Genomic DNA, 22,970 nt, shown 5'->3' on the forward strand with positions numbered 1-22,970 from the left:
GAAGTTAGTTTTGCCCAAAGCTACAGCAAAGAAAGTCCCCCGCGAATATTGGTTGTTAAACAAATATGTCATAATGAAAGTGCAACAGAAACAAAAGTTTATATAGCCATTAAAGGAGATTAATACTACCATTATGATTTATGAAACTAATACTGAACTATTTGATGTAATGTATGTAGCACACGTATCAGTATGTCATGGAGGTCCAGACATTATGATCAAGTAACTATCGTCCATGTATAAGAATCTTACTCGATTAGATATAGAATTATTTCTTTAGTTGTGTGCGCCACACCAACAGAAGCATTTCCATACCTGACTGTGATAAAGGTCTTCGAGATGCTCGAAATGTTTTGGTCATCATAATTGATGTTGATAACAGTTTCTATCGGCTCAGCACGATTCAATTGATTTTAAAACTATTTTATACCATATCTCGATTTAATGTTTGCAAAAAGCCATTATTGCCATTGCAAGAAATCCCGATGGATAATAACATATTGCTCAGAAGGAAAGCAACCCAACAATCGACAGGAACTGGACAATGATTTTTCAAATGTTTTTCAAAATGTCTTACAAAAATATTTGTGTCAAGATAAATCTAATATGCAATTCAAAGTACCATTCGAGCTTAGATTGCTGCAATAACAAAATGTTTTTTTTTTTTTTTTTTTTGTCATTCTAGAAGTATCATTAAATATAATGTTTACAAATAACTAAAAATTTCTTTTAGATTTAACACGCTTCAGTTATATACTCAAAAAAATTATTAAACACATGCTACTTATATACACTAAGTACATTGATGCATTCTATAGAATTCCTGGGTATTGTAGAAATTGCCTGGGCAAAGTTTATGTCTGAACATATTCAAATTATTTCATACTTTGCCTAAAACTGCCAGGTATTCTGAAAAATACATAAGCTTTCTACAAAGTACCGAAATTCTAAACTTTGCCGCTAATATATATGTATATGTATATGTATATGTATATATATATATGTATATATATATATACATATATATATATATATATATATATACTGTATATATATATATATATATATATATATATATATATATATATATATATATATATATCTATATATATATTTATTAAAAGCCAGTAGAAAGTCATTATATGTATCAGCATGATTTTAAGGTCAACCATATATTCCTACATATATACGAAACTATATTTATACAGTATATATATATATATATATATATATATATATATATATATATATATATATATATGTGTGTGTGTGTGTGTGTGTGTGGTGTGTGTGTGTCTATTTGTCTATCTGGAAAGACTGAACAATCCAGCCCATAATCTTTTCAAAAATCCAATCGACACTTGCCATTCATAAGACCCACTGTTAGTAAATCCTCTTGGAAGCCCTAAAACATGCATATCTTAAGGGTATTCGAAACATGGATAGATAAAAAACAACTAATCAACTCCAAACCTTCCTCTAACATGACGGAGTTGAAAAATCTCCAAATATTGAACCCCGAAACAAAACAGAAAAAAAAAACTACTCAAAATCATCAGCCGTAACTAGTCCAAAGCAGAACGAAGGATGCAGACATGTCCTTCCACTTGCATCTGTTTATGGTCTTTCTGTGCCAGTTCACACCCGCAAACTTCCTTGGCTCGTCAATCCATCGTTTTCTCTTTTTTTTTCTTTACTTCTTTTATAACCTCTAGGGACCCATTTTGTTTTTCTTAATGTCCATCTATTGTTTGCAATTCTCATTGGACAGTATGTCCTGCTTATGACCATTTTTAATTCTTTCCTGTAGTAAGAATATCCCTTTCTTTAGTTTGCTCTCGTATACATGTTGCTCTTTTTGTCACTTAGTGTTAATCCTATCATTATTCTTTTCCTAGCTCCTTGAATTGTAAACTAGCTTTTGTTCTAAGGCTTTAGTAAGGCTAAAAATACCACCAACAACAATATGGAATTCCAATTATCTATGAATGGTAAACTGACCGGCAAAGTAAGTACTGTTCAAGGTCCAGGTCTGCTCTGCATCTCCGAAGCCGCTCTCGTAGTCCAGGGCGGTCTCCGGGAATTGGGAACCCACGTGACGGAACAGCGTCGTCCAGCCCGTTCCTCCACCTATGGGATCGTCCATTTCGCACCAGACCTTATCAAGGGAAGAGGCTGGTTTTCAGTATTTTTTAATAATAATAATAATAATAATAATAATAATAATAATAATAATAATAATAATAATAATAATAATAATAATAATCTCCCCTATATAATAAACAGCAAGTGTCTGGAGATATATATATATATATATATATATATATATATATATATATATATATATATATATGTGTGTGTGTGTGTGTGTGTGTGTGTGTGTGTGTGTGTGTGTGAATGTCTCAGGTCACGCTCAGCTTTACCTCGAGTAGGGGAATTATGAATGTGATAATGACTAAAGCCTTTTATTTTCTTTAGAAGAGCCAGTTATAAAGGAAAACAGGTTCCTGTCTAGAAAATATCTTTCATTTTTGTAATAATAATTATATACGTAAAATAAAGTTGGCCTTAAGGAAAAAATTTTCTGACTCCGTGAGATTTTCACACCAAGCGTAATTTAACAGAGACGCATTAGCTAAGTAACGCCACCATTATTTGCTTTGCTCTTAAATGGATTGTCCGCAATGTTGCTTTTACTGACTTTAGGTCTGCAAACGTTTAATAGCTTTATTCAGTTTGATGTTTGCTACTCCGTGCGGTTTATGTATGCTGCTTCTGGAAAAAAAAAAAAAAAAGAGAGAGAGAGAGAGAGAGAGAGAGAGAGAGAGAGAGAGAGAGAGAGAGAGAGAGAGAGAGAGAGAGAGAGAGATGGATATGTTCATATTTTCTCCAAACAGTTTCTGACATTAGCGTTATGAAATTTGATAGTTAATCAAGGAAAAGTATAAGAAACTAGTATACGCGACCCAGCTAAATATTTAGAGAGATATACACACATGAACATCTGGGAGAGCTGAGCGTGACCGATTATATATATATATTTATATATATTTATTTACATATATATATATATATATATATATATATACATATAAATATAATATATATATATATATGTGTGTGTATGCATGTATATATATACATATATACTGTATATGCAGTGGCATATATATGTATAGGACTTTCAAAACTAAATCACTTCCGCGTCTCAACATAATACTTAATCCCTTAAAAGTTTCACTACTCTATGAGTAAAATTGTGGCCAGGAAGTTGTTCACAAACAAAAATACAACAAAGGACGAAAACATAACCTCTTCCCATCTTTTTAGCGGAAGTGACTAAATAAGAAGTATAACATGAATATCATTCAAACGTATGCACCAACAACATCTCATGCTGAGGAAGAAAATAAAACTTTTTATGATGATCTGGAGATATATATAAATATATATATATATATATATATATATATATATATATATATATATATATATACACACACACACACACACACATATATATATATATATATATATATATATATATATATATATAAACCTAAATTTATATTTGTTTTGGATTATTTCAATGGAAAAGTATGTCAAAAGAAAAGAATCAGTAGCTGATAAACTTGGTGGGGGGACAAGCATGACAGAGGAGATATGCTTGTAAAATTTGCTGAAAGAAACAATTTTAAAAGCACGAACACCTATTATAAAAAAGGAATAAAGAAAATGGACATGGAGAAGCTCAAATGGAGAAAAAAAAAATAGATATTATTCTCAGGGAAAAAGTCAATTTAGTTAAAGATGGAAGAGTATTAAACAGTTAAATTTAAACGATTATAGAATGGTGAGAATCAAAATTTGTTTAGATCTAAGGAAAGAGAGAAAACTAATTATAAGAAAGAATATAGACACTCCTGTAATAAGAGAAAAATCTAACGCGTTTAGTTTAACAATAAAAAATAGGTACTCCGGCTACAGGATGAAATGCAAACAAGTAGTGAAAAAGGAACAGTAATTTAAAAAAAATTGTATTTGAAACCGCACAAGAAATACATACGAAAGTTCCTGAAGAAGATCCAGGAAAAAAAAAACTTAATAAAGAAAAGATTGGAAATGAGGGTAAAGTCCTAGAGACATGCAATAAAATTAGCAGAACTACCTAATACAATAGACACACTAAAAACCTAATATATTCGTAAACACAATCATACATAAATTTAGGAAATACTAAAGAAAGGAATCGGCATCAAATTAATGAAAAAAAGCCTTGAATATGGTACCAACAGATATTTGCTTTTATTAAATCTGAAATATTATCAACAAAAGAGATAGTGAGAAAATTGCAGAGAATTTCCATACAATGCTACAAAATAGTGATAAAAGAAATAATTTTGCGAAACAGCTGAGCCAGTACCAAACGTAACACAAGTGGGAGTAAAAAAAAAAAACAATAAAAGGTATAAAAAAACATAGCAGCAAGAGAAGATGGGCTAACAATTGAGTTAATAATAGATGGAGAAGATTTCAAAGTAGTAAAAATGGCTAAACTTTGCACAAAATGTCTGCAAGAATGTTCTACACCTATAGCTTGGAAATACTTTATTATTATACCAATTCACATAAAATATTTACAAACATCACATTAGGCCGAATAGAAAGACAGTTAGACTTGAATTAAATAAGAGAGCAGGCAGGATTTAGAACTGGATATTCAATAACTGACATATTCATGTAACTGACCAGCTAATACAAAAATCAACAGAGAAGAGACAAACTACTATATATGGTATTTATAGACTATGAGAAAGTCTTTAATTGTGTCAAAACCTCAGTAGTAATGAAAACCATTCAAAGACAAGGAATAGATGAATTTTACATTAGAACACTTGAAGATGTTTATACAGGGAGTGCAGCAATCCTAAAACTACATAAGTATAGTGAGAAGATTCCGATTGAGAAAGGTGTTAGACAGGGTGACCTCATATCTCCTAAATTTTTCACATCATGTCTAGAAGTAGTTTTTAAGAATTTAGATTGGGAAAATGTAGGAGTTAATATTAATGGGGAATACCTTGCCAATTCAAGATTTGCAGATGTCACAGTCGTGTTTAATGAATCGTGGGAGGAATTACAAAAAATTACAAAAGATGATAGAAGATTTGAATTGAGAAAACAAAAATGTAGGAATGAAAATGAATATGAGTAAAACTACGATAATGGTCGATGAAAATGCAGAAAGACAACAAATACGAGTTATGGACGAACCTCTACAGATTGTTAGTGAATATCCGTACATAGGGCAAACAGTACGTGTTTCCCTAGGACACGAGATCGAAATTACAATAAGGATAAGCATGGGAAGAAGAGCTTTTGATAAGCAAAATGAGATTATGAAAAGTAAAATGCCACTTTCTCTAAAAAGAAAAGTATTTAATCAGATGGTTCTACTAGTTCTGACTTATACATCAGAAATTTGGAGCCTTACAAAAGTCTTAAAACATAAGCTAGTTACAACTCAAAGAAAGGAATAATGAGAGGAATAATGATGGGAATAACCCTAAGAGACAGAAAAAGAACAAGATGGATACGAGAGCAAACTAAAGTAAACAACATTTTAACAACATGTAATAAAAAGAAATGGACATGGGCAGCATTTATAATGAGAATGGCAGATAATAGATGCCATTAAGAACAACAGAACGGGTCCCTAAAGATTGCAAAAGAATCAGGGAAAGGAAGCGAAGACGATTGAATGACATGCTAAGAAAGTGTGGACTGGCATATAAAGACCATACACAGAAACAAGTGGTAGGAAATGTCTGCAACCTATGTTCTGCAGTGGACTAGTAACAGCTGATGATATATATATATACTGTATATATATATATATATATATATATATATATATATATATATATGTATATATATACATATATATATATATATATATATATATATACATATATATATATATATACAGTATATATATATATATATATATATATATATATGTGTGTGTGTGTGTGTGTGTGTGTGTGTATGTATAGGTGGAAGAGAGGCTATTCATAAACCTAGAACAAAAAAAAACTAATAACTGTTAATCCTGGCGCTGAGAACTCTTAAATTTGACTTTACAGATCACGTGATCCGTCTATTGACATTTCGGAAGTGGGCTGGAATTCACCCTGAAAGGTAGCAAGTGACCAGTTGTTTGATTAGCCAGTTCCAAATGGATTCTAATTTCCGATAGTCATTACCTTGACTGTTGTGGAACGGATTCGTGGAAATATATATATATATATATATATATATATATATATATATATATATATATATATATATATATATATATATATATTTACAATATATATATACATATATATATATATAAAATTTATAAAACATCTACATTTATAAAAATATGTATACATATAAATTTACTGTAAATATTAGAATACCAATTCTTTAATATCGCAAGAGGGTCTGCCCCTCTCTTTTGTTCTTCTCCTGTACTTCTCTTTCTCCCTATTTCCTTAATCTTTCCCATCCCGAGTACCTGCCTTTGAGCTATAAATTGGATTGTATCCAGGGGTACTCTTCCTTTCCCCATATACCCCACTTCCCTATTATTATTAATATTATTATTATTCAGGTCCTACTCTTTTGGAGGGATATAGTTTAACATATCTTCCTATCATTTACAAACATCATCATCTTTCCCACCGCTTTGCCTACGTTAAGGGGTCGGTTGTCTGATGCGCGATCTCTCTCTGCAAAGCCTTCTACCAAAGGCATCATCTTCCACCAACCCCTTCTCTCCATATCATCCTATACCTTATGTTCCTATCTAATTCTCAGCCTCCCTCTCGATCTTCTCCCCCCTAACAAGTTCCTCAGAAGCCTTCCTTACTCTCTTCCCACCACCGATACTTAATACACGGCCACACCACCTCAGTCGTGACACTCTGATCGTTATCATATGCAAACATGTACATTTACAAATGGATTGTCGACTTTTTTATAATAAAACTAATTTGAGCGCTACAATGTTTGCTACAATGTTTGCGTAGTTAATGGCTTTCCTCTGGTTGAAAGAAAGTACCCTAAGTTGGATTCAGTAAAACTGAGCAAACAGAAAACCATTTAGATTTATATAAAGTGATTTCACTACGACACATTTCAGTGTCTTGGGTTAGAGTTCTCTTGCTTGAGGGTACACTCGGGCACACTATTCTATTTTTATTTGTCTTCCTCTTGTTGTGTTAAAGTTTTTATAGTTTATATAGGAAATATTTATTTTAATGCTGTTACTGCTCTTAAAATATATCATTTTTCCTTGTTTCCTTTCCTCACTGGGCTACTTTTCCTGTTGGGGCCCCTGGGCATAATTATAGCATCCTGCTTTTCCAACTAGGGTTGTAACTTAGCAAGTAATAATAACAATAATAGTATCGCCGTCCATTCAAGATGAAAGAGATAGGATGGCGAGGGATTATTGGATTCATGGATATATGACCCAGTACACGGGCCAGGAAGACTATTCAGCACCATGGTGTCTTTAAGAAGAGGCATAAAAAAAAGTGCGTCTAGTGTCTGAAGGGTCAGTAAAGGGGAGAGGAAGATGCCTCAAACACACGAACATTACCAATATTAATTAGGTATACATTTCCTTACTATTGATTCATTTTTAATGAGTGAAACAGTTGTCCAAGGACGTAAATTCCCTTGACTGAGCTTCGGGATGGCACTTAATTATTATCATTACTTGCTAAGCTTCAACCTTTGTTGAAAAGCAGGATGCTATAAGCCCAGGGGCTCCGGGAAGGAAACTAGCCCAGAGAGGAAAGGAAATAAGGAAAACTACATGAAAAGTTTGAGAACACTATTAACATTAAAATAAATCTTTAAATATAAACTATAAAAACTTGAAATTAACAAGAGAATACGAAACTCAAAATAACACGAGGAAGAGAAACAAAATAGAGTAGTGCGGCAGTGTTTTCCCCCATGTAAGTGCAACACCATGGTAAAGAGGCTATGGTACTACCCAAGACTAGAGAACAATGGTTGGATTTGGGAGTGTCCTCCTCCTAAAAGAGCTGTTGACCATAGCCAAAGAGTCTCTTCTACTACGATTCAGAATTCAGAGAGAGAGAGAGAGAGAGAGAGAGAGAGAGAGAGAGAGAGAGAGAGAGAGAGAGAGAGAGAGAGAGAGAATTTCGTGAGGCACAACCACCTCTTTCATGAAAGCATTGATACTAGCTAAATAGTTTCTTGTATGAAATGGACTAAATGTCAACACTGCTCCATTAAGTGACCTCGCATATTGTGTATCTTCTGAATTTTAAGGATTAACTATCCTCGAAAAGTTGAAGATTAATCAGTTTGACCTGACCACGCGTGCGATGTTAAGCCATGGCGCTTTTATATACTGTACAATTACAGTAAATTGTGCAAATACGCGTATCAGGTTCATATGTTACAGTGAACATGTGTAATCAGTGATTTCATGAAATCACTTAGAATTTTCAGTGATTACATGTAATCAATGAAAACTCCAGTAATTAAATGAAATTACTGAATTATGAGGTGATCTGTTATACAAATTCACTGTTGGTATTTACGTGAATATATATATATATATATATATATATATATATATAATACATATATATATAATACATATATATATATATATATATATATATATATATCTATATTAAACTAGCAGTTTTTATTTTTTTTAAATGGTCTTCGGATGTCAGACATTCAATATAGGTCTTCTTATTTATGTATTATCATAGAAAGATAAGAATCCTTAATGTGTATAATGCATAACAGTCATTGACATTAAAAACATTTTCAATATTGCATTTTAAAATCAGCTCCAACAACCGTAATCATATATAGTTTATATAGTGTTACTTAATAAAGCATGGTAAATGTTATTGGCTTTTGATATATTGTAAATCAATGCATTGGTGTCATAAAAGCAGATTATATGAATACCAAAGGCTTGTTTGATATTGAACCTGAAATTTGATTACGTCACAGGAATAAAACACAAAATATATCACCCACTCAAAGACTAAACCTGAAGAGTACGGCCTATTTTGAATTATTTAATAAGTTTATTATGTCTGACGCTGTCTCTGAGCAGCGTAATAACCACCAGTCTGCTGTTTTCCATGTTGTTAGAGTTTACCAAGTAGTTAAGTAGCCAATCGTAATAACCACCCATAGATATCAACACTATAGTCAATTTCTTTTAATGAGGCATATTTGCACCGACTCACAGCGGTGCCCTTTTAGCTCGGAAAGGTTTCCTGCTATCTGATTGGTTTAGAATTATCTTGTCCAACCATTCAGCGGTCAGGAAACTTTTCCGAGCTAAAAGGGCACCGCTGTGAGTCGGTGCAAATATGCCTCATTAAAAGAAATTGACTATAGTGTTGATATCTATGGGTGGTTATTACGATTGGCTACTTAACTACTTGGTAAACTCTGAGTCGGTGCAAATCTGCCTGGCTAAAAAAAAATTGACTATAGATGCCGCGTGAACTGAGAATATGTAAAGAATAGGCCAGACTATTCGGTGTGTGTGTGTAAGTAAAAGGAAAATGAACCGTAACCAAAGAGAAGGATCCAATATAGTAGGCTACTGTCTGGTCAGTTAAACGACAAGGACCCCATCACACTATGGAGGTAGTATCTCAACTGGTGGCTGGTGCCCTGGCCAACCTACTACCTATATATATATATATATATATATATATATATATATATATATATATATATATATATATATATGTACATATATATACATATATATATATATATATATATATACACACAAATATTTAGGTTGCATGTATTTCATATATGCGTGTATAAAGTGTATATGTATATATATATATATATATATATATATATATATATATACATATATACAGTATATATATACATCAAATAAATAATAATAATATTTAGATATATAAGTATTCTGTGCAACATATCAAAATATAAGCTAGGTAAATCTCTCAGCGGTATGCACATATTTTGCGATAAACCGTATGCGCGATAATTATTTCCATTGAATACCATACGAGCCACTGATGGCTGCAGTCTTCACGTATGCGCTACCACTGGCCGAACTGGGTCTCGCGGCATCCATTGTTGATATCTATGATAACCAACGGAATGTGCTATTTTCCATATTGTTAGAGTTTACTGAATTGTTGAGTAGCCAATCGCAATAGTACTTAGGTTTATTGTCTTCCCTGTGCTTCGATTTTATTGAGTAACTAAATAGCCAATTGTAATGACCACCGAGGTCTAATATTATCCAAGTGCCCAGAGTTTTCTATGTAGCTCAATAGCCAGTCGTAATAGCCACCAGAGTCTATTGTCTTCCCTGTGCTCCAAGTTTACTGAGTTACTAAATAGCTAATCCTAATAGCCACCGGATTCTATTGTTATCCCCGTGCTTCTAGTTTGCTGAATAGTTAAGTAGCAAAGTAACTCAATGTGTCATTGTTCACCCTATTTTGACTCATAAATTTACATCCCACACGTAAATTGATCTCACAGACATGCAATTCACAAGTGAGAATTCTTGCAACTGGATGATAGTTTATCAAAATCCTCAACCAAATTCGTGGTTGTTTGAACGTTGACTTCAAAGCGAGAAGCTGAAGAAGCGTATCAGCTACCAATGATCATGCTTCTCTTCAGAGATCCATCCACTCTGTAAAGCGATATTGGTAGTGAATTCACAGCTGATATTATTACAGAGCTAAAAACCATATGGCTAAAGCTGGTTATTGTCCATGGCAAGCCACGCCACCCACAAAGTGAGGAGGTACCCGGAGGTACACTTTGTAACCACACTCTCCAACAAATTGCCAAACCAACGGGGTGTAGTTAGGAAAGAGGGGTAGGTGGGAAGGGTAGAATCTGTGTACGTGGTGTGCATATTTATCTAAATATTTAGACGTCATTTTTGACGGGTCGGGCACACTAGTTCTAGGAATAAAAAGTCATGAACGACTCCTCGAAAGAGAAATAAAGCCTATGATATATATACACACACACATATATATATATATATATATATATATATATATAGATATATATATATATATATATATATATATATATACACACTCAGTTAAATATGCGCTAGTGAGACACCCTGGGGAATTTTAAAAAGTGGCTCACATGGACAGGTGGATCAGTTAAACAGATGCCACTCCTGGTATGTCAATATTACTTTCTTACCATATTTTCTTTTTAATACAAAGATCAAATAAACATTTGAAGTTTTATTACAAAGGCACACCAAAACAACAATAAATATATATATATATATATATATATATATATATATATATATATATATATATATATATACACTGTATATATATCACAGAATATAACACATTTTCTTGGAACAAACATTTATTTCGCTTTACAAATGTCATTGAATGAATAATTTGAAGTTCTCTGGCATCCTGACATCGAAGGTCATTTGAACTGGCACTCAAGAACAGTGCCTTTATAAAATTCGGACTGGAAATTGCGGGGCTGCATTGGCCAGGGGTGATGCTTACACAGGGAAGTTTACATTATACAGAGATAGGGACTTAGAAAAAGTGGATTGCTAGAGCATGTGGATAACTCCAGATTTGACTGTATGTGTGTGTATATATATATATATATATAGTATATATATATATAGTATAGTATATATATATATATATATATATATATATATATATATATATATATATAAACAAGTGTGTATATACATATCTATAAGCATGATTTGTATCTGCATCACTTTCCGTCTGTGAATGATCGTGAATAATTGTTTAAATACCTAATTGCTTTCAATAACTTTCAATTCTAAGGAATTGTAACACCCGTGACACGAGACACGTGACAGGTGAAACATATTACACGGAACCTCCGCCGAAATCCAAATGAAAATCTTCCAGAAATACTACGGTTAAAAGAGTGAAGTTGCTGCAACTTACGTTCAGTGGTTCGTCTGTTGTTTGGCCAGAAGGAATAACTCTGTACAGACCGCTTCTGCCTTTGCTTAATTCTAATAAAGTCGAACAGTCTCTGTGCGCTGGGCATGCTGAAAAAGACGAAATGGCATATATAACATTTGATATTTATTAACCAATAGTAATTTCTTCTTCTCTAGTAGTTTATTAGTTTCCTTATCTCCTTTCCTCACTGGACTATTTTTCCCTGTTGGAGCTCTTGGGCTTATAGCATCCTGCTTATCCAATTAGGGTTGTAGCTTAGATGATAATAATAATAATAATGATAATAATAATAATAATAATAATAATAATAATAATAATAGTGGAGCTAATGGAAAGAGATGGTCGTTTAAATTACTCCTTACGGGAAAATAACTCCCATAACTGTAAGCTAATACATTTTCATTATGAGCTTAAATAAAGTTATTATTGATACGTTGGCGACTTATGGCAACGATACGATGTATTAAAAGTGTACTTTTCTTAACTTTCTGGAAAAGAGTGAGCTATTCTAGCAAGATTGTGAGAATAATCGGATTAGTAAAGTTAATATCTAATATATCTAATAAGTTGGTGACATATAGTAATGATACCATAGATATCTACCATTATAGAGTACCATTGCACAATGGCATCCAAACGGAATGAATGGAATAAGACAAGAATATTTTCCATTTACTATATCATTTATTACCTAATTTCTGTTAAACAAAAGGAACATTAACTCATTCAACTTCTAACACAGCTTTCGTAGACTTTAAAGCTATCCAATATCATTATTTGAAATTCAGTAGACTAGTTCTGATATAACAGTGAAACTAATTATAATTATTGCTTATGCAAAACGACATTTGTTTATGGCTGATCTATGCGAATTTGTCTAAAATACAGTTATCAGAAACAGTATATATGACTAAAACTATTTGTCTAGTTCAACTGCATTTTTCCAACCAGAAAATCTAAGAAACATTGTTTAGTAAATAATAAAACAAGAGATTCTTAGTATTACCTCAGCCGACATAACGGATCTCTACAGGGTTACTAAAAATACCTCTGGTTCCTTGGAATAACTATCTTCAGTATTCTACGTGGCTCACATTTTATTGCGAGAAAATTGGATTAAATAAAAAAAGAATCAATTAGATGGAACAGAACTAGAATAGATGTGACCAACAGTGGCTATGAAAATGTAACTTATTGAACAGCTAATTTGAAATGAAAACTTAATATTATTTGAAGCAAGTATATTTCAAGGGTTAACACTTAGTCATACATAACCTAATCTAATCTAGGGACCCTTTCTGAAAGGCAGAAGTGACATCCAATGATGGGGGCACCTAAAAAAGTACTCAACACTTGAACTATTTCATTAGTAGACAGACAGTTCTGATGTACTAGTACTGATGACACTTAACCTAAACTAACGTGCTAATCTAAGCCTTCATAATCTAGGACCAACCACACCAAAATACATATAAACTAACTGAAGCCAGGACCTGTAACAGGGGACCATTTCATGTAGAGCCTAGGACAGGGGAACTTGTCAGTGGTAAACATGCAGCAATTAGAGAACTTAGACTTACGGATCTCACACCAGTCGAAGTGGGGCAGCCATTCGCCGTTTAGACACTGGGCTAAGACTGCGTCCCTCCCGGAAATGAATGATTCGGTTTGATTCTCACACACAAAGTACTCATATATGTAATGATCCACCTTACTTGTACCAGTTTGAACGGTAAAAACCATAGAAATAGCAGACACAGACCCATTAAGAACTGGAGCAGGAGAAGAACAACTTGTCAGAATACCAGGAGGCGGATCTGAAATATGGAGATAAAAGAAATTGTGTATACATACGTACATACATACACACATATAAACACTAAGAGTAAGAGAGAGAGAGAGAGAGAGAGAGAGAGAGAGAGAGAGAGAGAGAGAGAGAGCTATTCTTGACGTATGCTAGATTGAAATATTCATTCACTTCATCCCAATGGGAAAAAACTTATTCTAAGAGTTTCTGGTAGGTAGATTAATGTTCATATATATAATTTAAATCATTTAATTTTCTTCATGGTTACATCATGGATATTTGTAGATGTTTGATACAAATTAAACCCAGATGAATATAACGCGGAAAGACTAAAAAAGTCTTTGACACATCCGAAACCCTTGTAACACCTCTCTCTCTCTCTCTCTCTCTCTCTCTCTCTCTCTCTCAAGAATAAGTTAGACAAGATCATAAAAACCCTAAACGTTTTAACTAATTTGCTCTACCCAAGAGCAAATGGAGTCTACGTAGATAGACTAAAAGTGTCTTTGAAAGATCTAATATCCTCTCACTCTCTCTCTCTCTCTCTCTCTCTCTCTCTCTCTCTCTCTCTCTCTCTCTCTCTCAAGAATAAGTTAGACAAGATCATAAAAACCCTAAACGTTTTAACTAATTTGCTCTACCCAAGAGCAAATGGAGTCTACGTAGATAGACTAAAAGTGTCTTTGAAAGATCTAATATCCTCTCACTCTCTCTCTCTCTCTCTCTCTCTCTCTCTCTCTCCCCACGACTCACTCAATGCGAAAAAAGAACCTGCATATAATACCATCCAAGACAAAAAAATCTACTACTTACTGTATATATACAATATACACGGTATATATACATATAATATATATATATATATATATATACAGTATATATATATATATATATATATATATATATATATATATATATATATTATATATATTATATATACATATATCTATCTATCTATCTATCTATCTATCTATATATATATATATATATATATATATATATATATATATAGTATATATATATATAGTATATATATATATATATATATATATATATATATATATATATTTCTTCCGGTCACGCCTATCTCTCCCCAGTCCCTCTGATAGGGAGGAGAGGGAGTAGCCATACCCAGGTGAGGGAGAAAACAGAACTGGGCAAGGTCTCACTCACCGGTGCAAACGATGCTGGGATGAAGGGGTTCTGTCGCAGAGCAATTTACTATCATGGCAGTCCGTCCATTGTTGAAGAGTTGATTGATAGCGTCAGCGCAGATCACCACACCTTCTCCGGGGGAAAGAGTGTCCTGTACGATCATGTTCCTCGAGGTGAAGTAGGTGTCCGAGCACATACCCAACACCTGCTCAGCTTTTTTATTTTTTATTTTAAATGGGGTTAAAGAATGAGATATGAGTTCTCTTGCTTGAGGGTACACCCGGGCACATTTTTTCTATCTATTATCTCTTCCTTTTGTTTTGTTAAAAATTTTATAGTTTTTATGGGAAATATTTGTTTTAATGTTGTTACTGTTTTTAAAATATTTAATTTTACCTTGTTTCCTTTCCTCACTGGGCTATTTTCCCTGTTGAAGCCCCTGCTTTTACAACTAGGGTTGCAGCTTAGCAAGTAATAATAATAATAATAATAATAATAATAATAATAATAATGAAAAAAGCTATGTAATACAGAATGCAAGTGAAATATTTGTCATAATCAACACTTGGTCTGTTAACTTGATCTCGACTCAAATAATTTCAATTTTGCGAAAATGATTAAAAACTTTATTAATGACACCTCAAACAGTTACGAAAAAAAATGTTAATTCTACGCTAAAAAGAATCTAGCTCAAACTGAAAAGATTCTATACTATTATGTAATGGATAAAAGTAATATTCTTTAAGTAATAATGCTCCACGGGGATTGTCAAATAGAATAAAACCAGTTGTCCGGATGGAAACAAGATATTGCAACAGCTGTGACGTCATAGTGGATAGTGAAGGCAGCTAAGAGGGTCGGGTAGAATATTCGAGTTCATTTGAATAGGTGTAACTGGAATATTCACAAGTCCAAAGAGATTCTCAAATCTTGAGGACCATTTTTACAGATTATGGGTTATTTTTCATTGTGACTTGATCATTGAATTAATAAATTTGTAATTAGTAATCTAAATTAATTCTTTGCAAGAGATTTATACTACGTTTTAGTATATTAATTAAATATATAAAAATCATTTTCGAAGCAGGATTTTTTAAAAAATTACAAATAAGTCTACAAACAAATGAAAGTCGAGACATCTACATTCATGGAGTGCACTGAATTAAAGTATAATTATCACAATTATTATCCAATCAGATAAATTAAGTGGAAAAAAATCTATTCAGAAGAGAAGTTCACGATTGATTTATAAAATTATTACCTTTTGGATGAAATCCCTCTTCACTTTTCCTACCATCATTCGATATAATTTCGTTCAAATACTTGAAGAAATCAACTAATTCCGTAACATCAAGTTTAACTGGAATCTTAAGAGAAACCAATTATATAAGAAGATAGTTACGGATTATTAAAAAATTCAATCAAATGAAAAAAAATATATAGCTAATTGTTTAATTTGTTAGTTTTAACAGCTAAGGTGGATACATAGAATTATAATTACAATTGTAACAATAATTGTAATTTCGTCAATTACCAAGTACATATGAGAGCGTTTCTTGGCTCTAATCAGTTAACGAAGATACTGATATAATTATGACCAAAACAAACAAATGAATAAATAAAAAGCAAGACACCGTGCAGGCATTAGACCACCAATAAAAGACTCCGATTTGTCGATTGCGCATTTACTGCTCAGCATAAAGACCAAGGCTACCAATATAACTATATAAAAAAACTAAATCGAATACCAGGTAAGTTATGTAATAACGCGTACCAACATATGACAATAAGGAGAAAGACCAATCCGGGACTTTAGACCTCCGCCAAGATAGATTATGAACCTTTTACTCAAGTCTACGGACAAAGCTTTCCCTCTTTCATATGTTGACCATGAATGAATCTACTGTAATGTCAAACTCCTGGATCCGGACCACCGCCATTATCTAATCACTTCTGAGTCAGCACACTTCTGGAATATACTGAAATTTTCATCCGTAAATTTTTGAGTTAGGCTGGTGATATAAAAACAAACAGACAGAGGCGAAACATGACCTTTGCGGAGGTAAAATGAGAAGTGTTTTTTAATATCAACCCAAATGTCACTTTAGAAATAATCGGGTCAACATTCATGCGTCTGTTCTTATAGCATCGAGGAAGAAAATAGAAGTGTGAACACGATGAAACCTCTTTGCTTGGAACCCACTCATATTTCGACTAGACAACCTCTTCCTAAATAAGATATTAAAAAAGCCACATGTGGGATCTGTTGGACTTAAATCGATACTGAACTTTTTTTCTTACCATAAAGGCATTTCTATTTCTCATAAAATATTAAAAAGTATTTTACATTTACATACTTATGTAAAATATAGTTCCGCCCAGAGGTGTACACGAAGATAAACGAGCAACACAACAGATAAGTTACTATTGCTATTGGTATCATCGTAATCAGCTTTTATGTAAAAAAGTTCCAGAAAGAAATGCACTATTCGCCTCTGGAAATCTCACCAAAAGAATGAAAATCATTCTTTCAAGAGAGTATTCATAACATAAACCAAAATCAATTTAAAGTCTTCAATCTGATTGCTTCAATATACAGTTAATGAGCAGTATCTGTCAACTACGCAGAAAAAAAAGAACATTTATTACCTAGGAGAAGTATGAGCAAAGGCCCAATGAGGGATCTCTGCCAGTCCATGGTGCCGCGACCACTTCTGGCTCAAGCAACTCCGTCACTGACTGGTCAGTAGTCAGCACTCAGTAGTAGCCAATTCTTGGTCACTACTGTTGTCTCCAGGCACCGACAAGAGCAACAAAGCAGCGCATGTCTTCGTTAGGCTATATTTCAGGGCATGCGCAAAAACCTGTATTTCGTGACCACCTAGAAAACCAAAAGATAATAAATTCGATACTGTTAGTTTTACGAGTTATTCACTGAAAATTAATGATTGTGACCGATGTGTAAATGGATGAAAGGCTGAAGTAAAAATAATGGTTTTCATACACACACCCACGCGCAAACACACACACACACACACACACACACACACACACACACACATATATATATATATATATATATATATATATATATATATATATATATACATATATATACATATATATATGTATATATACACACAATATATATATGTATATATATATATATATATATATATATATATAAATAAATATACACATAGTGACCTTCCAAATAGAAAGTAAGGACAGAATGACAGAAAAACTTCAGGTTTCTGAGCAAGACTTCTGGAGATGGAGAGGGGCGGGGGGGGGGGGGGGGGCAGTAGATGAAGGTATCCTTGACCTTCTCAGCAATGACTCCCACTTTGGCAGGTTGAACCTCATGAAAGATAATCATGCTTTAAATTATATATATATATATATATATATATATATATATATATATATATATATATATATATATATATATGTATATGTATGTGTATATATATATACATATAAAAGATTATTGTTAGTTACTAAGCTAAAACCTTAATTGGTAAAGAAGAATGCTTTATGTTTTACGGCCAATAGGAAAAACAGCCTCGGATAGAAATTAATATTGAGAAATTAACAATAGGCAATTAAAAAGAATTAATAAACTAATAAAAAAAAACAATATGAACATTCATGCATACGAAACAATCAAGTTAAAGATAAAAACAAAGAAATAAAATATACATGGAAATGATCACTTTATAAATCAACAGGTATTCTAGGCTTTTCTTTTCACCCTACCCAACACATCACTAAGAAATGGTCATTGGAGCAAATCGATAGAAAACGGAGATATAGTGTACCCTCAAACAAGAGAACTCTCATCCAATAACTATAATCTAATAGAGAACACTGAATAGATTTCAGAGTGTCCTTATCAACAAACATTCACGGAACAGTAACAGCGACATCTACTCAATTCAGCGAGAATGAAAGTTGTATGTGTGTTGGCAAAGAAAAGAACTGTAACCTGAGCAGGTTCAAACAACAAATTTAACTGACTAGTACTTAAAGGACCATATAGCTCTCAAGAGGTATAATACACATATGTTTATAAATGCATACTTACACACTCGTGTGTATATATATACATACATATATATATATATATATATATATATATATATATATATATATATATATATATATATACATTAAAAATGCAGCCGGTTTTAGTCCATGGAAGGACAAAGGCCTCAATGTCTAGGGGTTTGGCCAGTTTTCATCACGCTGGCCATTGCAGCTTGGTGATGGTGGGAGATTTTCATCTGATCGCTCATAACAAACAAATCTAGTATGGGTAGCCCTGAGAATCACATCTTTGTTGATCATGGCGATACGCAAACCCTCTCACCACGTTAATACGTTCAGCTGTCCCAAATAAAAAAGGACATATATATATATATATATATATATATATATATATATATATAAATATATATATATATAATATATATATATATATATATATACATATATATATATATATATATATATATATATATATATATATATATATATATGTGTGTGTGTGTGTGTGTGTGTATAATAAAAACATAGGAAGTTTGTGTCCGCCAGTAAAAGGGTTACCCAATAAGCGTCTATTTCCTGCAGAAAAACCAACTGTTATGGCTATAATCACGAACCCAGAAAACTAGGGAATGTTTAGAGAGAGAGAGAGAGAGAGAGAGAGAGAGAGAGAGAGAGAGAGAGAGAGAGAGAGAGAGAGAGAGAGAGAGAGAGAGAGAGAGAGCACAGAACAAACAGGCTCGAAATTTCCTGACGCCCTGACTGACAACACTAATATTTATTTTTTGCCTAAACAAGAGGGAAAATGCCCCAGTCTCAGTCTCTCTCTTGCAGACCTCTTCAGCCACCAGCTGTCTCATGTCCAACAAACCTCCCCTCGTCCCTCCATTATTTCTGCCCTTAGAAGTAAAGGGTGTCCTTCCTCCCTCATTTTCCCTCCCATATTACTCTACTTTATGATGCTCATTCGTTTGCTTTCAGATTCTACTCATCTCCTTTTTCTTATTACCTCCACCAAGGAGGTTATATTTTCGATTTGGGTTATCTATTTATTCGTTGTGTCTGTAGACAGGATTACGCCAAAACTACTCAACTGATTTTGAGGAAATTTTCACCACAGATAGATCTTAGGTCATGGACGCCCCCATTAAATTTTGGAGATGATCCGGTTCCGGATACGAATTCTAGATACGGATTTGCATTTCCCAAAATGTTAAAGATTACGTCAGAAATTGACAATTAGATTTTCAAAATTTTTTAACAATGGATAGATATTATGCATCGGAAGGAACCATGAAATTTTGGAGGTGATACGAATCAAGATCACGATTTTGGATCAACATTACCTTTTTTCCAATCTACGGTACAGTAAACATGTGAAAAGTGGGAGGCCAAGTCCGTAGACTTTAGTTAAATGTTGGCAATATTAATTTGCGGAGGTCTTAAATCTCTGATTGTTCTTATTATCTATGTTTTTATGTTGAGCAGGCTGACATAAGTCTGTTTTTATAGTTTATATATGTAAGATCCATTTTAATGTTGTTACTGTTCCTAAGTGTTTCATTATAATTGTTCATTGCTTTTCTTGTAGTTTGTTTGTTTCCTTATTTCCTTTCCTCAACGGGCAATTTTCTCTGTCGTAGCCCTTGGGTTTATAGCATCCTGCTTTTCCAAATAGGATTGTAGCTTAGGTAATAATAATAATAATAATAATAATAATAATAATAATAATAATAATAATAATAATAACATCCACTGATCACTGTTTGTATATGTTAAACGGAATGCTGAGAAGGATTTTTATTTAAATATTAACTACTTATCAACTTCTCATGTGTCTATCATAGATTGTGAAATTTATAATTTTCCTCCCTCCCTCTCTCTCTCTCTCTCTCTCTCTCTCTCTCTCTCTCTCTCTCTCTCTCTCTCTCCTCTCTCTCTCTCTCTCTCTCTCTCCAGTTCTATTCTGAAATTGGATTAACATCAGTAGCTGAATAAGTGAACCGTATTTGTGGATGAAAATCCTTATGATCTGATCAAGTTAATCGACCTTATCGCCTATTTATCATGACTGATGCCAATAGCAGCTATTAAACAAGATGCCACTAACATTAATTAATATTCTTTCTTTATAAAACTCTCTAAATGTTTAAAGGTCGCCCATGAATGGCAGAGGCAAGAGACAGTGACATTGCCCTATCAAGCAGGACAATGCCCTAGAGACTGACCATATATACATATGATCAGCGCCCAAGCCCCCTCTGCAGCCAAGCTAGTACCAAGGAGGGCCAGGCAATGGCTGCTGATGACTCAGAAGATAGACCTATCGACTCCCCCAAAACCCCAATCCTTAGCTCACAAGGATGGTGAGGTTGCAGCGACCAAACAAACTAACGAGTTTGAGCAGGACTCGAACCCCAGTTTGGCAATCACCAGGCAAGGACGCTACCACCATGCCACCACAACCCTCTACAATAATTCAAAACTATTCTCGGCCATAATTAGCTGTACTTCCTTTACTGAATTCTGTAAAAACAATTCAAGTCTACTAAATACAATTTCAAATGACATAGGCGTAAAAATATTCAATAAAATATTTCATATATTCGGTGATATGGCTTATATCAGTCCTTGTGAGGCAAAAGGGAATAGGTATACTTGTGTGGACCTCCGGACTGCCCCAAACTATAAATGATTCGCATGTTTAGAATTCACCATCTACAGAGCCCCCATAGCAATATATGGAGCCTTTATTGGCCCCATAAGGATAAAATATCCATATGTTGTAATGTTCATTACAATTCTTCAAAACAGTAACTTCTCTTACCTTCTCAATAATCTATAATTTTTCTCCTGATTGGAATCTCTCTCTCTCTCTCTCTCTCTCTCTCTCTCTCTCTCTCTCTCTCTCTCTCTCTCTCTCTCTCTCAGTTCATATCCACTATGGGAAGCTGATAAGTAATAGAAAATGCAGAATTTCTTATGTCTGCGCCATTATAACAATGTTGGCTTTATTACTGCATCAAGATTATTACTAACACATTATTTTGCTTATTATAAACAGCTAAAGTTGACGCTAAAAATAAATCTACTTTTCTCTGAGACAAATGTTTAGTTGGTGAAAGTATCAACATTTACAGTCCACCCAACACCCACCCCCCCCCCCTCTCTCTCTCTCTCTCTCTCTCTCTCTCTCTCTCTCTCTCTCTCTCTCTCTCTCTCTTTGAAAGACAGGGCTTTAACCCACATAGTTCACCTCTTCGTAAACAAATTTACTCAAAATTACATATACTATTTAAATGATATACAATATCGCATGGCCATACCCATGTCCTAATAAAGGGGACAGGCATAATAATAAAGTTACTCACATTTTCATCTAAACCCATTTAGCAATTGACTTACGTATTAGCAAACAAACAAAGATGTATCTTGACAAATTATTTCAGAAATACTTTTGCTACACTGTCAGTCATTGCAGGACGCACATACACAAGTACAATTGGACACAGGAATTCACGGTACACCTTTCTCTGGGGGAGTGCACTCTGTCACACCCTCACAGCGCAGCGAGTAACCAAACAGATAAGTGTAGTGAGAGATAGCATCATTGATCCGCGGGGCTACACACAGGAGCTCTCCGCTCAGTAATAGAGTGACAAGGTATGCTTACCTCAAAGCAAGGTGTGCCAGGAACTATTGTGTCCATCTGTACATGTCTACTGAAATAGGGAAAGTACCATTGTCGAAAAATCCACAACATCGGTCATTGCATGATCTCACACAAAACGATCAATGGAAGCTCTTCGAAGACCCCAACGAACACTATACCAATCAACTTCAGTCCGAAGGCTATCTGTCCTTTACTGGATATCAAAATCCAATTTCGACAC

At 33.5% G+C, this 22,970-nt stretch overlaps 1 protein-coding gene across 1 annotated transcript in view; it reads right to left on the reverse strand.

The window, feature by feature from the left end:
- Positions 1–22,466, reverse strand: part of LOC137652679 (uncharacterized) — a 36,472-nt gene extending 14,006 nt beyond the window's left edge. Inside the window, exons 1-5 of the mRNA XM_068386083.1 lie at positions 22,449–22,466; positions 16,292–16,397; positions 13,649–13,885; positions 12,048–12,154; positions 2,002–2,158 (exon numbers count right to left, since the gene is read on the reverse strand). Coding sequence (XP_068242184.1) covers positions 2,002–2,158; positions 12,048–12,154; positions 13,649–13,885; positions 16,292–16,397; positions 22,449–22,466 — 625 coding nt within the window. The remainder of the gene's footprint in view (positions 1–2,001; positions 2,159–12,047; positions 12,155–13,648; positions 13,886–16,291; positions 16,398–22,448) is intronic.
- Between the last annotated feature and the right edge of the window lie 504 nt (positions 22,467–22,970).

The sequence above is a fragment of the Palaemon carinicauda genome, chromosome 14, assembly GCF_036898095.1.
Source record: "Palaemon carinicauda isolate YSFRI2023 chromosome 14, ASM3689809v2, whole genome shotgun sequence".
Lineage (NCBI taxonomy): Eukaryota > Metazoa > Arthropoda > Malacostraca > Decapoda > Palaemonidae > Palaemon > Palaemon carinicauda.